The 14,294-nt window shown below is 56.7% G+C and overlaps 2 protein-coding genes across 10 annotated transcripts in view; both read left to right on the forward strand.

The window, feature by feature from the left end:
- LOC118260323 (zinc finger protein 420-like) overlaps window positions 1-14,294 on the forward strand; it is a 337,064-nt gene that overhangs the window by 110,096 nt on the left and 212,674 nt on the right. The gene's annotated exons all lie outside the window — the stretch shown is intronic.
- On the forward strand, window positions 676-13,477 carry LOC118260299 (class I histocompatibility antigen, F10 alpha chain-like). 9 transcript variants are annotated; one of them, XM_035570468.2, is made up of 8 exons: window positions 708-829; window positions 942-1,205; window positions 1,530-1,805; window positions 1,901-2,173; window positions 2,257-2,358; window positions 12,831-12,863; window positions 13,036-13,068; window positions 13,269-13,477. In XM_035570468.2, the coding sequence occupies exons 1-8, from the start codon at window positions 745-747 to the stop codon at window positions 13,286-13,288; spliced, it is 1,086 nt and encodes a 361-aa protein (XP_035426361.1). In that variant the 5' UTR covers window positions 708-744; the 3' UTR covers window positions 13,289-13,477. The 9 variants fall into 9 exon arrangements, with proteins under 9 accessions (XP_050572043.1, XP_035426361.1, XP_050572045.1 ...); XM_050716088.1 differs by lacking the exons at window positions 1,530-1,805; window positions 1,901-2,173; window positions 2,257-2,358 and adding exons at window positions 11,858-12,133; window positions 12,229-12,501; window positions 12,585-12,686; XM_035570471.1 differs by lacking the exons at window positions 708-829; window positions 942-1,205; window positions 1,530-1,805; window positions 1,901-2,173; window positions 2,257-2,358 and adding exons at window positions 10,642-10,792; window positions 10,922-11,185; window positions 11,858-12,133; window positions 12,229-12,501; window positions 12,585-12,686.

Below are 14,294 nucleotides of genomic sequence, written 5' to 3' on the forward strand. Positions count from 1 at the left end.
CTGGAGCCCTAGGGAGCTTGGGGGGGGGGGGCGGGGAGAGGGGGGAGCTCAGCTTGCTGTGTTAAAATAATTGGCTGAAAAACAAATATATTAAAGTGAACTATCCGTGAACTATCCTCATTATAATAGAAAAAAAAAATCATTGGCTGGGAGACCCCAACCCAACAAGAGACCCTTCCCCTCTGAGGATGTGCAGAATGATTTTGTCAAGTCAGCCGTACACTAATTAGAAGTTAGAGGATTGTACTAACTAATTCTAATTCTAATTCTAATTCTAATTCTAATTCTAATTCTAAATAATTCTAATTCTAATTCTAATTCTAACTGATTAGAAGTTAAAGGATTGTACTAACATGTAAATGTAGCAATAAGAGACAAGTGAGACACGGAGGTCTTCCAGCTTAGAGGGAAACCTCCTGGCGCCCAGACTTGTGGGATTCTGAAATAAACACTGTCTCGACCTAGTGTGTGGATTGATTGTCTCATTGCACACCGGGTAACGCGTCCCAACTTTCTATCGCACAGCACCGATGGGGACACGTCCTGGGTGCCCCATCGCTGCGCGGATGGCCCTGGGGTCCCCGGGCGTTGCTGCAGCTCACGGCAAGGTCGGGAAAACCGGGGAGGGGAGAGGGGAAGGGCAGGGGGGGCCGGGGTTTCCGTGTCCCCAGGCCCTGCCCCGCGCCACCTGTAGCGCTTTCACTTTCATTTTTTTCTTGGAACGCGACAGGACAAAGCAGGGCCATGGGGCCGGGGCGGGCAGGGGGCCTCCGCCTGCTGCTGCTGCTCCTGCTGCTGCTGCTGGGGGTCCTGGGCGGGGCGGCAAGAGGTGAGTGCGGGTGAGCACTGGGCCCCCCCGGGCCTTCCCTTCCCCTCCAGGGCCCCCCCCGGGGCTCGGCCTCTCCTCAGGGCTGCCCCTGAGCTGCCCCCTGTCCCCGCAGGGCCCCGCTCCCTGCATTATTTCTACACTGCGGTGTCGGACCCGAGCCCGGGGCTGCCGCAGTTCGTGATCGTGGGGTACGTGGACGGGGAGGTCTTCGTGCACTATGACAGCGAGACCCACAGGATGGTGCCCCGGGTGGACTGGATGGCGGCCAACGAGGACCAGCAGTACTGGGACAGGCAGAGCGAGATCGCCCAGAATGATGAGCAGAACTACCTCGTGGACCTGGACACGCTGCGGGAGCGCTACAACCAGAGCAGGGGTGAGAGCGGGCTGGGCCATGGCTCTGGGGGTGGTGGGAGTGGGTGCCACGGGGCAGGGGCATCCCCAGATGCATACGGTCCCTTGTCCCAGCCCCAGAAGAACTCCCTTGATCCTGTCTCAGCTCCTCATCACCTCCCATCATTCAGGACCCTGTCCCAGCTCCTCGCTGTCCTGAGGTGCCATGGGGCTGGCTGCCAGCCCAGCTGTGCTGGGGTGCAGGGCTCTGGGACAGGGCTCTGTGTGGCACCTGCGTGCGCTGCTGGTGGGGTCTGTGCCCCACTGAAGGGGTGCCCCTCACCCCTTGCCCCTGGTTGTGTTGCAGGGTCTCACACGCTGCAGTACATGTGCGGCTGTGACCTCCTTGAGGATGGTAGCATCAGAGGGTTTGAGCAGCACGGCTATGATGGGAAGGACTTCCTCGCTTTTGACAAGGACACGCTGACGTACACTGCGGCAGATGCTGGGGCACAAATCACCAAGAGGAAGTGGGAGGAGGAAGGGACTGTTGCTGAGCAGACGAAGCACTACCTGGAGAACACCTGCATTGAGTGGCTGAGGAAATACGTGAGCTATGGGAAGGCCATGCTGGAGAGGAGAGGTGAGGGTGAGGGGAGGAGGAAGCACCAGGCTGTAAGCAGGAGCAGGGCCAGTGCAGGGAGCTAAGCCCAGCCCTTGCTGCCACCCCCTTCCCAGAGCGCCCCGAGGTCCGAGTGTCGGGAATGGAGGCCGACAGGATGCTGACCTTGTCCTGCCGCGCTCACGGCTTCTACCCGCGGCCCATCTCCATCAGCTGGCTGAAGGACGGCGTGGTCCAGGAGCAGGAGACCCAGAGGGGGAGCACCGTGCCCAACAGTGACGGCACCTACCATGCCTGGGCCACCATCGATGTCCTGCCAGGGGACAGGGACAAGTACCAGTGCCGCGTGGAGCACGCCAGCCTGCCCAAGCCTGGCCTCTTCTCGTGGGGTGAGCCCAGCAGCATGGAGTACGTGGGACTGGGGTGCTTGGGGGCTCCCCCTTCCCCTTCTGATGGCCCTAATTTCCCCCAGAGCCACAGTCCAACCTGATCCCCATTGTGGCGGGGGTGGCTGTCGCTGTCGTGGCTGTCATCGCTGCCCTGGCTGGATTTGCTGTCTGGAAGAGCAAGCAGGGTAAAGTGCCTGGGCGGGTGTCCTGGTTTCAGGTAGGACAGAGTTAATTTCCCTCCTAGTAGCTGGCAGGGTGCTATGTTTTGGATTAGGATGAGAAGAGCGCTGATAACATGCTGATGTTTTAATTGTTGTAGAGCAATGCTTACACCAAGCCAAGGACTTTTCAGCTTCTCGCTCTGTCCTGCTAGCGAGCAGGCTGGGGGTGCAGCAGGAGCTGGGAGGGGACAGACCCAGGACAGCTGACCCAAACTGGCCAAAGGGGTATTCCATACCATCTGACGTCATGCTGAACAATATATAGGGGTGGCTAGCCGGGGTGGGGGGGGCCGGCTGCTCGGGGATAGGCTGGGCATCGGTCAACGGGTGGTGAGCAATTGCATTGTGCATCACTTTGTACACATTATTACTATTATTATTATTATTATTATTATTATTGTTATTATTTTCCCTGTCTTAATAAACTGTCCTTATCTCAACTCACAGGCTTCACTTTCCCGTTTCTCTCCCCCATCCCGGAGAGGGAGGGGGGAGGGTGAGCGAACGGCTGTGTGGTGTTTGGCTGCCAGCCGGGCTAAACCACAACAGTCAATTTGGCGCCCAACGTGGGGCTCGAAGGGTTGAGATATCGACAGATTTGACCCGAGTGTGTTAAACTAAAATTGGTATAAGTATTCGACCTGCTTAATAGTTGCTAGTCACAATGTTGATTGCTTTCATCTCAAGTCTGCTGTACCTGTTTCCCAAATTGAGTTTTATAGCAAGTTACATTCTGTATGTGCTCCCTGTCATGCTGTTTATCCTTTCCGGGCCCTGGTTCAAGATTGTTATGGTACTGTGTGGTGTAACGATGGCTTATGAAATGATGAAATATCTGGTCATGACTCTAACCTGGTATTTGTACTCAGCACTGTCGTCGACTCTATACTTCGGAAACCATATCTCAGAAACTATTAGCAATTACACCTATTGCCTTTTTTCATCAGGGAGTCAATCTCTGGAGGGGACAGGGGAAGATATTTTCTCCTACCTGTTCACTCTCCCTTCCTCCTTCACCACCCTCTTATCCCCCGAGCTAGTTACGGTAGCTCTCCAAGATGTTGAATATCCTTGGGATACTCAGACCAGCATGTTCTTGTTGTTATGTCTCCTGAATGCGCTTCAGGTTTTGTTTAAGGTTAAACAACTACTTAGGAATCTCATCCGGAGATCTGTCTTGAGGCGGGATATTTGCGAGTGGCAGGGAGTGTGGGAGGATATGGGCAGGTTTCTAGGGCAGTGGGCACCTCCAGTGTTTTGGACGTTCACCCCTGAACAACTGCAAAATCCTAAAAAACTGGTAGAATGCTTGAAAAAAAGGTGTCATGACTCCGGCAGTTCCGAAGTGACACAAATCGCTGTGGCGTGCTGGGGTCTGGCCTGTGCCTATCGAGCTGCAATTGATGCTACTATCAACCTAGTGACAGCTCCCGCAGCCGTTCCAGCTCCAGCTCCCGCAGCCGTCCCGGTTCCAGCTCCCACAGCCGTTCCAGCTCCCGCAGCCGTTCCAGCTCCAGCTCCCACAGCCGTTCCAGCTCCAGCTCCCGCAGCCGTTCCAGCTCCAGCTCCCGCAGCCGTCCCGGTTCCAGCTCCCACAGCCGTTCCAGCTCCCGCAGCCGTTCCAGCTCCAGCTCCCGCAGCCGTCCCGGTTTCGGCTCCTGCAGCCGTTCCAGCTCCCGCAGCCGTTCCAGCTCCAGCTCCCGCAGCCGTTCCAGCTCCAGCTCCCGCAGCCGTTCCAGCTCCAGCTCCTGCAGCCGTTCCAGCTCCCGCAGCCGTTCCAGCTCCAGCTCCCGCAGCCGTTCCAGCTCCCACAGCCGTTCCAGCTCCCGTAGCCGTTCCAGCTCCAGCTCCCGCAGCCGTCCCGGCACCCACAGCCGTTCCAGCTCCCGCAGCCGTTCCCACTCCTGTGGCTGGGTCAGAGAAACGAACTGTAGCAGTGCAAGTTGCCCCTGCAGAGGGTATTCCAACCCCTGTGGCAGACCCTGTGGCTGGGTCGGAGAGGCGAGCTGTAGCAGTGCAAGTTGCCCCTGTAGAAAAGGTGAAAAAATGGTATAGAGACTCAGGTCGTTTAGAACGCAGAAAGTCTTCTGCTAAGTCTGGGCGTGGAGAAGACGAGGCTGGGCCATCAAGTGTGCAGGAGGATGAAGATGAGGATGAGGATGTTGAAAAATCAACAGTAACTACCCGAACCCTATACCAGCGTGAGCTACGAGATGTGCGAAAAGATTTTGGTCGCTGTATAGGTGAACAGCTTGTCACCTGGCTGCTCCGGTGCTGGGACACTGGAGCCAATGGTGTGGAATTAGAGGGCAGGGAAGCCAAGCGGTTGGGATCCCTTGCTAGAGATGCAAGCATTGACAAAGCAATTGGAGATGGAGCACGATCTCACAGCCTCTGGAGGCGTCTCCTGTTAGCTGTGAAGGGAAGGTATCCCTACAAGGAAGAACTTGTATGTCTACCAGTCAAGTGGACCACCATGGAGAAGGGAATCCAGTACCTGAGGGAATTAGCCGTACGGGAAGTAATTTATAAGGACCTAGACGACGCACAAACATCCACAGATCCAGATGACGTCCAGTGTACTCGACCCATATGGCGGAAGTTTGTACATAATGCACCATCAACATGGGCCAGCACATTGGCAATAATATCCTGGAAAGACGGTGAAGATCCCACAGTGGGTGACATGGCTAAACAACTCCGGCAGTACGAAGGAAATCTCTCCTCTTCCCTACAGGCCTGCGTCTCGGCTGTGGAGAAACTCTCTGAAGAGTTCCACCAACTTAAAGAGAATTTATCTTCCCCCCCACCTGAACAAACCAGTGGCCACCAACTAAAAGAGAATACTTTGGAGAAACTTTTTGAAGAGGTCCACCAACTTAAAGAGAATTTATATTCCCCCCCACCTGAACGAACCAGTGGCCACCAACTAAAGGAGAATACTTTGGAGAAACTTTTTGAAGAGGTCCACCAACTTAAAGAGAGTGTATCTTCTTCCCCACCTGTACGAACCAGCGTCTCGGCTATTAGGGGTAAACGCGCATCCGTGCAAAGAAGACAATATGGTTGGTACACACCCCGCGCCACCCTGTGGTTCTACCTACGTGACCATGGAGAGGACATGAGAAAATGGGATGGAAAATCTACTGAGACCCTAGAGGCACGGGTACGTGAGTTACAAAAGAAAACAATCGGGAGAAAGGGGTTCTCTGAAAAGTTTGCTGCTCCAACTTCTAGCAGGCAGTCTTTTAAACACAGAAACGAAGATTCTGACCAGGACTAGAGGGGCCCTGCCTCCAGTCAGGGGGAGGAAAGGGACAACCGAGTTTATTGGACTGTGTGGATTCGATGGCCTGGCACGTCTGACGCACAGAAGTATAAGGCTTTAGTAGACACCGGTGCACAATGTACTCTAATGCCATCAAGCTGTAAAGGGCCAGAGCCCATCTGTATTTATGGCGTGACAGGGGGATCCCAGCAGTTAACTGTATTGGAAGCTGAAGTGAGTCTAACTGGAAATGAGTGGCAAAAGCACCGTATTGTGACTGGCCCGGATGCTCCGTGCATCCTTGGCATAGACTATCTTAGAAGAGGATATTTCAAGGACCCAAAAGGGTTCCGCTGGGCTTTTGGCATAGCTGCCTTAGAGACAGAGGACATTAAACAGTTGTCTACCTTGCCCGGTCTCTCAGAGGACCCTTCTGTTGTGGGGCTGCTGAGGGTTGAAGAACAGCAAGTGCCAATCGCTACCACAACTGTGCACCGGCGGCAATATCGCACCAACCGAGACTCCCTGATTCCCATCCACGAGCTAATTCGTCAACTGGAGAGCCAAGGAGTGATCAGCAAGACTCATTCACCTTTTAATAGTCCCATATGGCCAGTGCGAAAGTCTAATGGTGAGTGGAGACTAACAGTGGACTATCGTGGCCTGAACGAACACTGACAAGGGCTGGGGAAAAAAAGGGAAATAAGGCTTCCAGGGGACAGGGAGATATCCCCGGGGCAGTGAAATGATAAAAAATAAATTGATTAAGTGCTGTGCATTAATCTGGACAAAGGAACCAGCCTGCTCCACCAGAGGCCCCTCCACAGGCCGCAGGGGAACTTCTGCTGTGTGCCTGGAGCACCTCCTGTCCTCCTTCTGCGCTGACCTTGGGGTCTGCAGGGCTGCTTCCCACTCCTCGCTCCATCTAGGCACCCCTTGGCAGGCAGGTCTGCCACCTGCCCCAGGGGACAGGCCTGGGCACTTCCAGCAGCCTGAAGTCTGCAGGGCAGCCTCACCTCTCAGCAGCTCCGTCTAGGTGGAGGCATCGGCCACCACTGGGGCAGATGGTGCAGAGCACACAGACGGAGCGAAAGCCTCTGCCCAGAGGTGAGTGCCCACCATTTTGCCTTGAGGATTGGCGAGGCACGCACTATTGGCCTGTGCAGGACCGGGTGCGTAGTGCAGGTGTTCCTGGTGCCTCCCACCCTCATGGGGCACCCTCATGGGGTGCCCTCCCTGTGTTCTCCTGCACCAATGGCCATGCCAGGCCCAGCTGAGGTGCCACACACAACCCACCATGTTGGCCACGCTCCCTCGGGGCTGCTCAGGGGGCACTCAGGGGTGGCCACCCTCACTGCTGGACCTGCCCATGGCTCATCGGCTGCTTTGGAGGAGCTGCTGTCCCTGGGCCTTTCTCTGTGCTCTCCTGGGGCTTCCCCAGCTCAGGAAACCCCCTGTAGGCTGCGGTGAGTCAAGGAACATCTGCTGGGTTGGCAAGGGGAGACGTTGCAGAAGATTTTGAGTGTAGTGGTAGTTGTTTATGACGGGCAAGAGGAAATGGAGAAGGTGGACACAACGAATTCACAAAAGAGAACCGAGGAACAGGAGGGTAATTTATGGGCAGCAATGCTCATGAGGAGTTTGCAGGCTAGAGGAGGAAATAGAGGAGTCCGAGGAAGGGGAAAGTCAGACCCTGGACTGGGTCAAGAAACATGGACTGGATAAAGGGAGAGGAATAATAGGGGAGAAAGCAGAGAATGCTACTGCTGTGGGAACATGGGGCTGGATTTTACAGACTGTGGATACCAGAACTGGGGGAACTGACTACACCTGTAACTGAGGGCACCAAGGATGAGGAAATAGAACCTATCTCCTGGGAAGTGGAAGGGGAAAAGGCATTCAAAGCTGTAAAAGATGCTTTAACATCTGCCCCTACACTGGGGCTCCCAGATTACTCAAAACCTTTTTGATTTATATGCCCAGAGGCAGGGTCCGGCACACGCTCTTGTTCCTGCAGTCAGTGGCTGCCCATCTCTCCCATTCGTCCAGATCCCTCTGCAAGGCCTCTCCACCCTTGATGGAATCCACAGATCCTCCCAGTTCAGTGTCATTATCAACAACTTGATTGACAACTGTATTGATCAGTTTATGAATGCCATATCTCAAGTGGACAATGCAATAGATTGCTGGCATTGTCAAAAAAAAAAAAAAACAACAAAAAACACACACCGCTGGATACTGAATTCTGGAGCTTTGCAAAACCAGTCCATGAAACATTTTGATATCAACCCAAGTCATCATACTTATTCCCTGATACTCTAAATTATCAGCCACAGCCTTACCCAGTGTGCAATGAGCCTATCCACACACTAGGTCGAGATATTGTCTATTTCAGAATTGCGCAAGTGCCAGCTGGTTTCTTGCTAAACTGGCACACCTAAGGATTTTCTGTGCCACACTTTATACAATCTCTTATCACTACATGTACATGTTAGCACAATCTTCTAATTTCTAATTGGTTACAAAATGAGCATACTGCCAATTTGACAAAATCATTCTATGCATCCTCAGAGGGGAAGGGTCTCTTTTTGGGCTGGGGTCTCTCAGCCTAGGGCCATGATTTTTACTATTCTAATGAGGATAGTTCTCATTAGTATTAGAGCATTAGAAACTCATACCTTTGTTTTTCAGCCAAGTATTTCTAAAAAGTTGATTAGTAGCACATCCAGTAGTGTATGTGTTGATGTTTCCTTACCAAATGGTCTTTCTGATTAAGTAGTTTTTTTATGAATCATCCTTTAGATATCCTCAAGGCCTGGATCATCTTGCCCTTGCCTTGAAGTACATATTTTACAGCTTTTACCACAAAACAAATTTAACAATGCAAACTTAAATTGTTACTGGCGTCAATATGATTAGGCCCCATGGTGCATTACAATGCACCAGCAATTCGGTATGGGTGGGAATAACAAGCCGTTGTTATAACAGATCTGAAAACCTCATCGGCCTGTGACAACAAATCAGCAATTACCATCGAAGGTGCTTTCAATGGTTTGAAGTCCTGGAATCTTACATGGAATGTCAGCAATAAAAATTGCCAAAGATGCTCGAATTTCACTGTTCTTTACTTTACATGCTATTCTACACGTTCCAACCCACATTAGTTGGCTGCTGGACACCACAGGCTGGGCTGGGATGGGGTGAGTTAAGGGATGTCAGGAGCCTGGCTATCTCCTCCAGTTGCTGCAGCCCAGAACCCTCCTGCCTGGTCACTGGAACCAGTACAGACCAGGACAGACCAGGACAGGCAGGAAAACCCAGTGCCTTCCTGCCCAGATGTTGGAGCCCAGCCGGGTGCACAGGGACCTGGCATTTCTGCCCAGGCTGAGGTAAGCGGCTGCCACTTTCTGAGGGTCAGCCAGCAGCCAAGCTGAGCACAGGTCCCATGGACAGACAGACGGACAGACACACACACGCGCACAGACACACACAGACACACGCGTCCGGTCACAGAGACTCTCACCCCCAGCAGCCAGCACTGGGCCCATGGGCTGTGACTCGCCACCCCACTCCAGCTGCTGGCACTGAGCCCTGCACTGGCCTCACTCACCCTCACTCCAGTCCCTAAATTGAAGAAAATGTTTAATGAGAATTTACAAGAAGACAGGATAGACTGGTGGTTGGGCACAGCGCTCAGCCAGACAAGCACTGACTGGTCCTATTTCACACACAGCTGGCCCCTTTCCTTCCTTTTCTGCCTCCCCACCTCTTTGTTCCTTCTGCTCCCCTGCCCTGCACATCCCCCACCAGTCCCACACCACTCCCAGTCCAAGGTGCTCCTGGTTCACATCTTATCAGTTGCAAAGTCCAGGCTGATCTTCCTGGAAGCAGTGCCTCATGCTTGCTTGCTTGCCAACGAGGAGCATGACAGGGACGTTCCTTTCTTGTCACTGTGCCCATGTTGGTTCTGTCAGGTCTGTGTCCAGCTAGAGGTTGGTTTCTGCTTGGTTTCCCCATTTTCCATTGGTTTCCAATGCATGAGGTCTCCAAACAGCCTTGCTGGAGGAAACACCCTCGCTCCCCCATGCCCCCATCAGTCAGTGTGAGTGAGCAGCTTTGGTTCCCACCACTGCTGCCCAGTCAGGCTTACGTCCCTGTCTGGTCTTCTTTATGGCTTACTCTTTTTCTTATTATCCCTCATCCCACTGAAGGAGGTCCTTGGTCAGATTCCCCTAGGGAGCAGAAACTCTCCTTACACACACCCTTACAGCCTGCCTGGGCTGCGTGGCAAGCAGTGTCCTGGGCTGCAGCAGGAGCCGTGTTGGAGCAGGCCGAGGGAGGTGATCCTTCGCCTCTGCTCAGCGCTTGTGGGCCCAGTGCTGGGCTCCCCAGCACAAGAGAGACCTGGAGAGAGTCCAACCAGGGTCACAAAGGGGATGAAGGTGCTGGAGCACAGGGGGCTCCATCTGAGCACCGGGAAACTTTGTCACGGTGTGGACAACCGTGTGCCGGCACAGGTTGGTGGGGTGTGCGTCCTTGGGCACATTCAAAAGCCGCATGGGCACGGCCACGGACAACTGGCTCCGAGTGGCCCTGTCCCGCCTGGTCTGCGGGTGGAGGGCAGGAGGTGGTGATGGAGATGGCCCCCAGCGGGGTCCTGCCCGATGCCAGCTGCCCCCGCTCCTGGGGACAGCCCCGACGGGGACGCATCCTGGGTGCCCCATCGCTGAGTGGGTGGTCCTGCTGTCCCCGGGGGCTGCAGCCCACGGCAGGGCCGAGAAACGCGGGGGTTGGAGGGGGGGTGGGGCGAAGGGTCCGGGTGGGGCCGGGATTTCCCGGTTCCCAGCCTCCGCCCCGCGCCGCCCGCAGCGCTTTCGCTTTCGCTTCTCGCAACCTGCGGGACCGCGATCTACCCGGCGCCCGGTGACGTCACGAGAACACCGGTTAGTCATTGGCAGACGCGCGGCGGAGCCGCCAATCGCGTCGCGGGGCGGGGCCGGAGCCGTCGGATACCTTCGAGCTCCGGAGGCGGCTCGGGGCAGAGCGGGGCCATGGGGCCGGGGCGGGTGGGGGGCCTGGAGCTGGGCCTGGGGCTGCTGCTGCTGGGGGTCCTGGGCGGAGCAGCGAGCGGTGAGTGCGGGCGGGGCCATGGGGCTCTCCTGGCACCGGGACCCCCCGGGCCTCCCCTTCCCCTCCAGGGCCCCCCCCCGGGCTCGGCCTCCCCTCGGGGCTGCCACTCAGCCCCCGCTGTCCCCGCAGGGTCCCGCTCCCTGCATTATTTCTACACCGCGGTGTCGGACCCGAGCCCGGGGCTGCCGCAGTTCGTGGCCGTGGGGTACGTGGACGGGGAGGTCTTCGTGCACTATGACAGCGAGACTCAGAGGATGGTGCCCCGGGTGGACTGGATTGCGGCCAACGAGGACCAGCAGTACTGGGACAGGGTGACTGAGATCTTACGGAGTAGTGAGCAGATTTACCGCGTGGGCCTGGACACGCTGCGGGAGCGCTACAACCAGAGCAGGGGTGAGAGCGGGCCGGGCCGCGGCTCTGAGGGCTGTGGGAGCGGGCGCCGTGGGAGGGGTGGGGGGGGGTCCCCAGCCCCACTGAGGCCTGGCCCTGCCCCCGTGCTGCTGCCCCAGCCCCGGCCGTGCTGTTGGGTCCCTGCCTGGTGTCGCTGTCGCGGGGCTTCCAGCCGCCCTGTCCCAGCCCCACGGTGCTCAGGGTCCCTTGTCACAGACCCAGAGGGGTGCTTCCAGACCCAACCCAGCCCCTTGCCACCCCCATGCTGTTCAGAACCCCATGTCCCAGAGCTGGGGGACTCCAGGCCACCCCATCCCAGCCCTTCACCGTCCCCACAGCAGTCAGGACCCCAAAAGCCAGAGGGGCTGCTGCCCCCATTGTCCCAGCGCCTTGCTTTCCCCATGGTGCTTCAGGCCCCCACCCCAAAACCTGAGGGATTCCCCCCACCCATATCAGCTCCTGGTCACCCCACAGCATTTACAACCCCGTACAAGGCCCTCACTGCCCCAAAATACTCCAGTGAGTATTTTGGGGCAGCACCAGGCTTGCAGGGGTGCAGGACTCTGGGACAGGGCAGTGTGTGGCACCTGCATGCGCTGCTGGAGGGGTGTGCACCTCATTAAAGGGCCGGGACTGTGGCTGCAACTCACCCCCCTGTCCCTGGTTGTGTTGCAGGGTCTCACACAGTGCAGTTCATGTATGGCTGTGACCTCCTTGAGGACGGTAGCACCACAGGCTTTGAGCAGTATGGCTATGATGGGAAGGACTTCATTGCCTTAGACAAGGACACGCTGACGTACACCGCAGCGGACGCTGGGGCACAAGTCACCAAGAGGAAGTGGGAGGAGGAAGGGACTTGGGCTGAGCAGATGAAGCACTACCTGGAGAACACCTGCATTGAGTGGCTGAGGAAATACGTGAGCTATGGGAAGGCCATGCTGGAGAGGAGAGGTGAGGGTGAGGGGAGGAGGAAGCACCAGGCTGGAAACAGGACCAGGGCCAGTGCAGGGAGCTAAGCCTGGCCCTTGCTGCCACCCCCTCCCCAGAGCGCCCCGAGGTCCGAGTGTCGGGGATGGAAGCTGACAAGTTCCTGACCTTGTCCTGCCGCGCTCACGGCTTCTACCCACGGCCCATCTCCATCAGCTGGCTGAAGGACGGCGTGGTCCAGGAGCAGGAGACCCAGAGGGGGAGCACCGTGCCCAACAGTGACGGCACCTACCATGCCTGGGCCACCATCGATGTCCTGCCAGGGGACAGGGACAAGTACCAGTGCCGCGTGGAGCATGCCAGCCTGCCCCAACCCGGGGTCTTCTCGTGGGGTGAGCCCAGCAGCATGGGGTGCGTGGGTCTGGGATGTTCAGGGGCTTCCCCTTCCCCTTCTGATGGCCCTAATTTCTCCCAGAGCCACAGTCCAACCTGATCCCCATCGTGGCGGGGGTGGCTGTCGCTGTCGTGGCTGTCATCGCTGCCCTGGCTGGATTTGCTGTCTGGAAGAGCAAGCAGGGTAAAGTGCCTGGGCGGGTGAGGCGGAGGGGTGTGGGAGGAAGGCAGGGGCTGGAGGGGCTGTATGAGGAGCAGGGGCACCTTTGGGAGGCCCCCAGCCTGGCTGTGACATGGTGCTGGTGCTGATGCCTCTTTCTGTCTGCAGGGAAGGAGAAGAAGGGCTACAACGTGGCACCAGGTGAGTGACGGTGGCAGTGATGTCCCCAGCCTCTGCCCATCACTGGGACAGTCTTGGGGCTCTGGTTTCTCTTGGAGCTCCCAGCACAGTGGTGCTGTGTTCCGCTCGTGGTGCTGCTGCCCTTCCTGTGCCAGCTCCTGGGCTGGGGCTCACGGCCGCTCCTTTCTTGCAGGCAGTGATGGGGGATCCAACAGCTCGAATGCAGGTACAGAATGAGGCTGGGGGTTCAGGCAGGAGCCCCAGGGAGGTTTTGGGGTCCCAGCTTGTCGTGTCCCGTTGTGGTACCCACACGCAGGGTGCTGCTGTGCCCAACCACTGCTTGGATTCCCTGGGAAGACTCCTGGAGCAGTAGGTTTGGGATAGGGACACGGACACATATGATGCTGTCTCTTCTTGTCCCTGCAGGGAGCAACCCCAGTGTCTAACCGCTCTACTTCAGCCCGTGAGGGACCAGCTGGCCCCATGTGCACTTTGTGCTGCAGCTGGATGTGGCCCTGTTCCCCCAACCTCTCGCATCTCCTATCTGCTACTGCAAGAGCAACGCCACAGCATAATTGCATCTGCATGCCTTCAAACAAAATAAACAGCCCAATGATTTGCTGATTTGCCACAAAGCATGCCTGGTGTCTGACCTGGAGTGGCGTGTGGGAGCGGGTGGGCAAGGTGCTGCTATCCCGGCCTGGTGGGTCAGGATTGTCTGGAGAAGCTGCGTGGGGAAGATGGGGAGGCATCGAGGAGGCTGGGAGCTGCATGCAGAAAGAGCTCAGCACAGTGAGCCTATGTGTCAGTACAGCAGGGGCCTCTTCTGTCTGGGTGAATTCATTGTTTGCCAGGACTTGTCACAAGAATCACAGAGGGGCTGGGGTTGGAAAAGACCTCTTGAGGTCCCCTTGCCCCAAACCACTGTTCAGCACCACCCAAAGCCTATTGCCCTGGACTTGTCCTTGTCCACTTCTTGGTATCTCCAATAATGGAGACTCCACAGCCCCTCTGGACTCCCCAGAGCCTCCTCTGCTCCAGGCAGAGCAGGCCCAGCTCCCTCAGCCTCTCCTCCCAGGGGAGATGCTCCAGTCCCTGCAGCATCTTCGTATCTTCTGCAGCATCTGACTCTCCCCAGTGTGGCCAGGTCTCTCTCGTACCAGGGAGCCCAGCACTGGGCCCAGTACCCTAGCTGTGGGTGCTTGACCACCCTCTCGGGGAAGAACCTTTTCTGAACAGCTGGCCTGAGCCTCCCCAATGGCAGCTCCATGCCATTCTCTCAGGCCCTGTCGCTGGCCCCAGAGAGCAGAGACCAGCACCTGCTCCTCCGCTCCCCTCATCAGGAAGCTGTGGGCTGCCTTGAGGCCTCCCCTGGGTCTCCTCTGCTCTGGGCTCAACAACCCAAGCGCCTTCAGCCGCTCCTCACACCCCTTGCCCTGCAGAGCCTTTGCT

The sequence above is a fragment of the Cygnus atratus genome, chromosome 33 (assembly GCF_013377495.2).
Source record: "Cygnus atratus isolate AKBS03 ecotype Queensland, Australia chromosome 33, CAtr_DNAZoo_HiC_assembly, whole genome shotgun sequence".
NCBI classification, from domain to species: Eukaryota; Metazoa; Chordata; class Aves; order Anseriformes; family Anatidae; genus Cygnus; species Cygnus atratus.

Coding starts and splice junctions, on each gene's coding strand:
- LOC118260299 (XM_050716086.1), top strand. CDS start 745: ATGGGGCCGGGGCGGGCAGGGGGCCTCCGCCTGCTGCTGCTGCTCCTG. Junction 1,206..1,529: donor GCGCTACAACCAGAGCAGGG/GTGAGAGCGGGC, acceptor GTTGTGTTGCAG/GGTCTCACACGCTGCAGTAC. Junction 1,806..1,900: donor GGCCATGCTGGAGAGGAGAG/GTGAGGGTGAGG, acceptor CCCCCTTCCCAG/AGCGCCCCGAGGTCCGAGTG.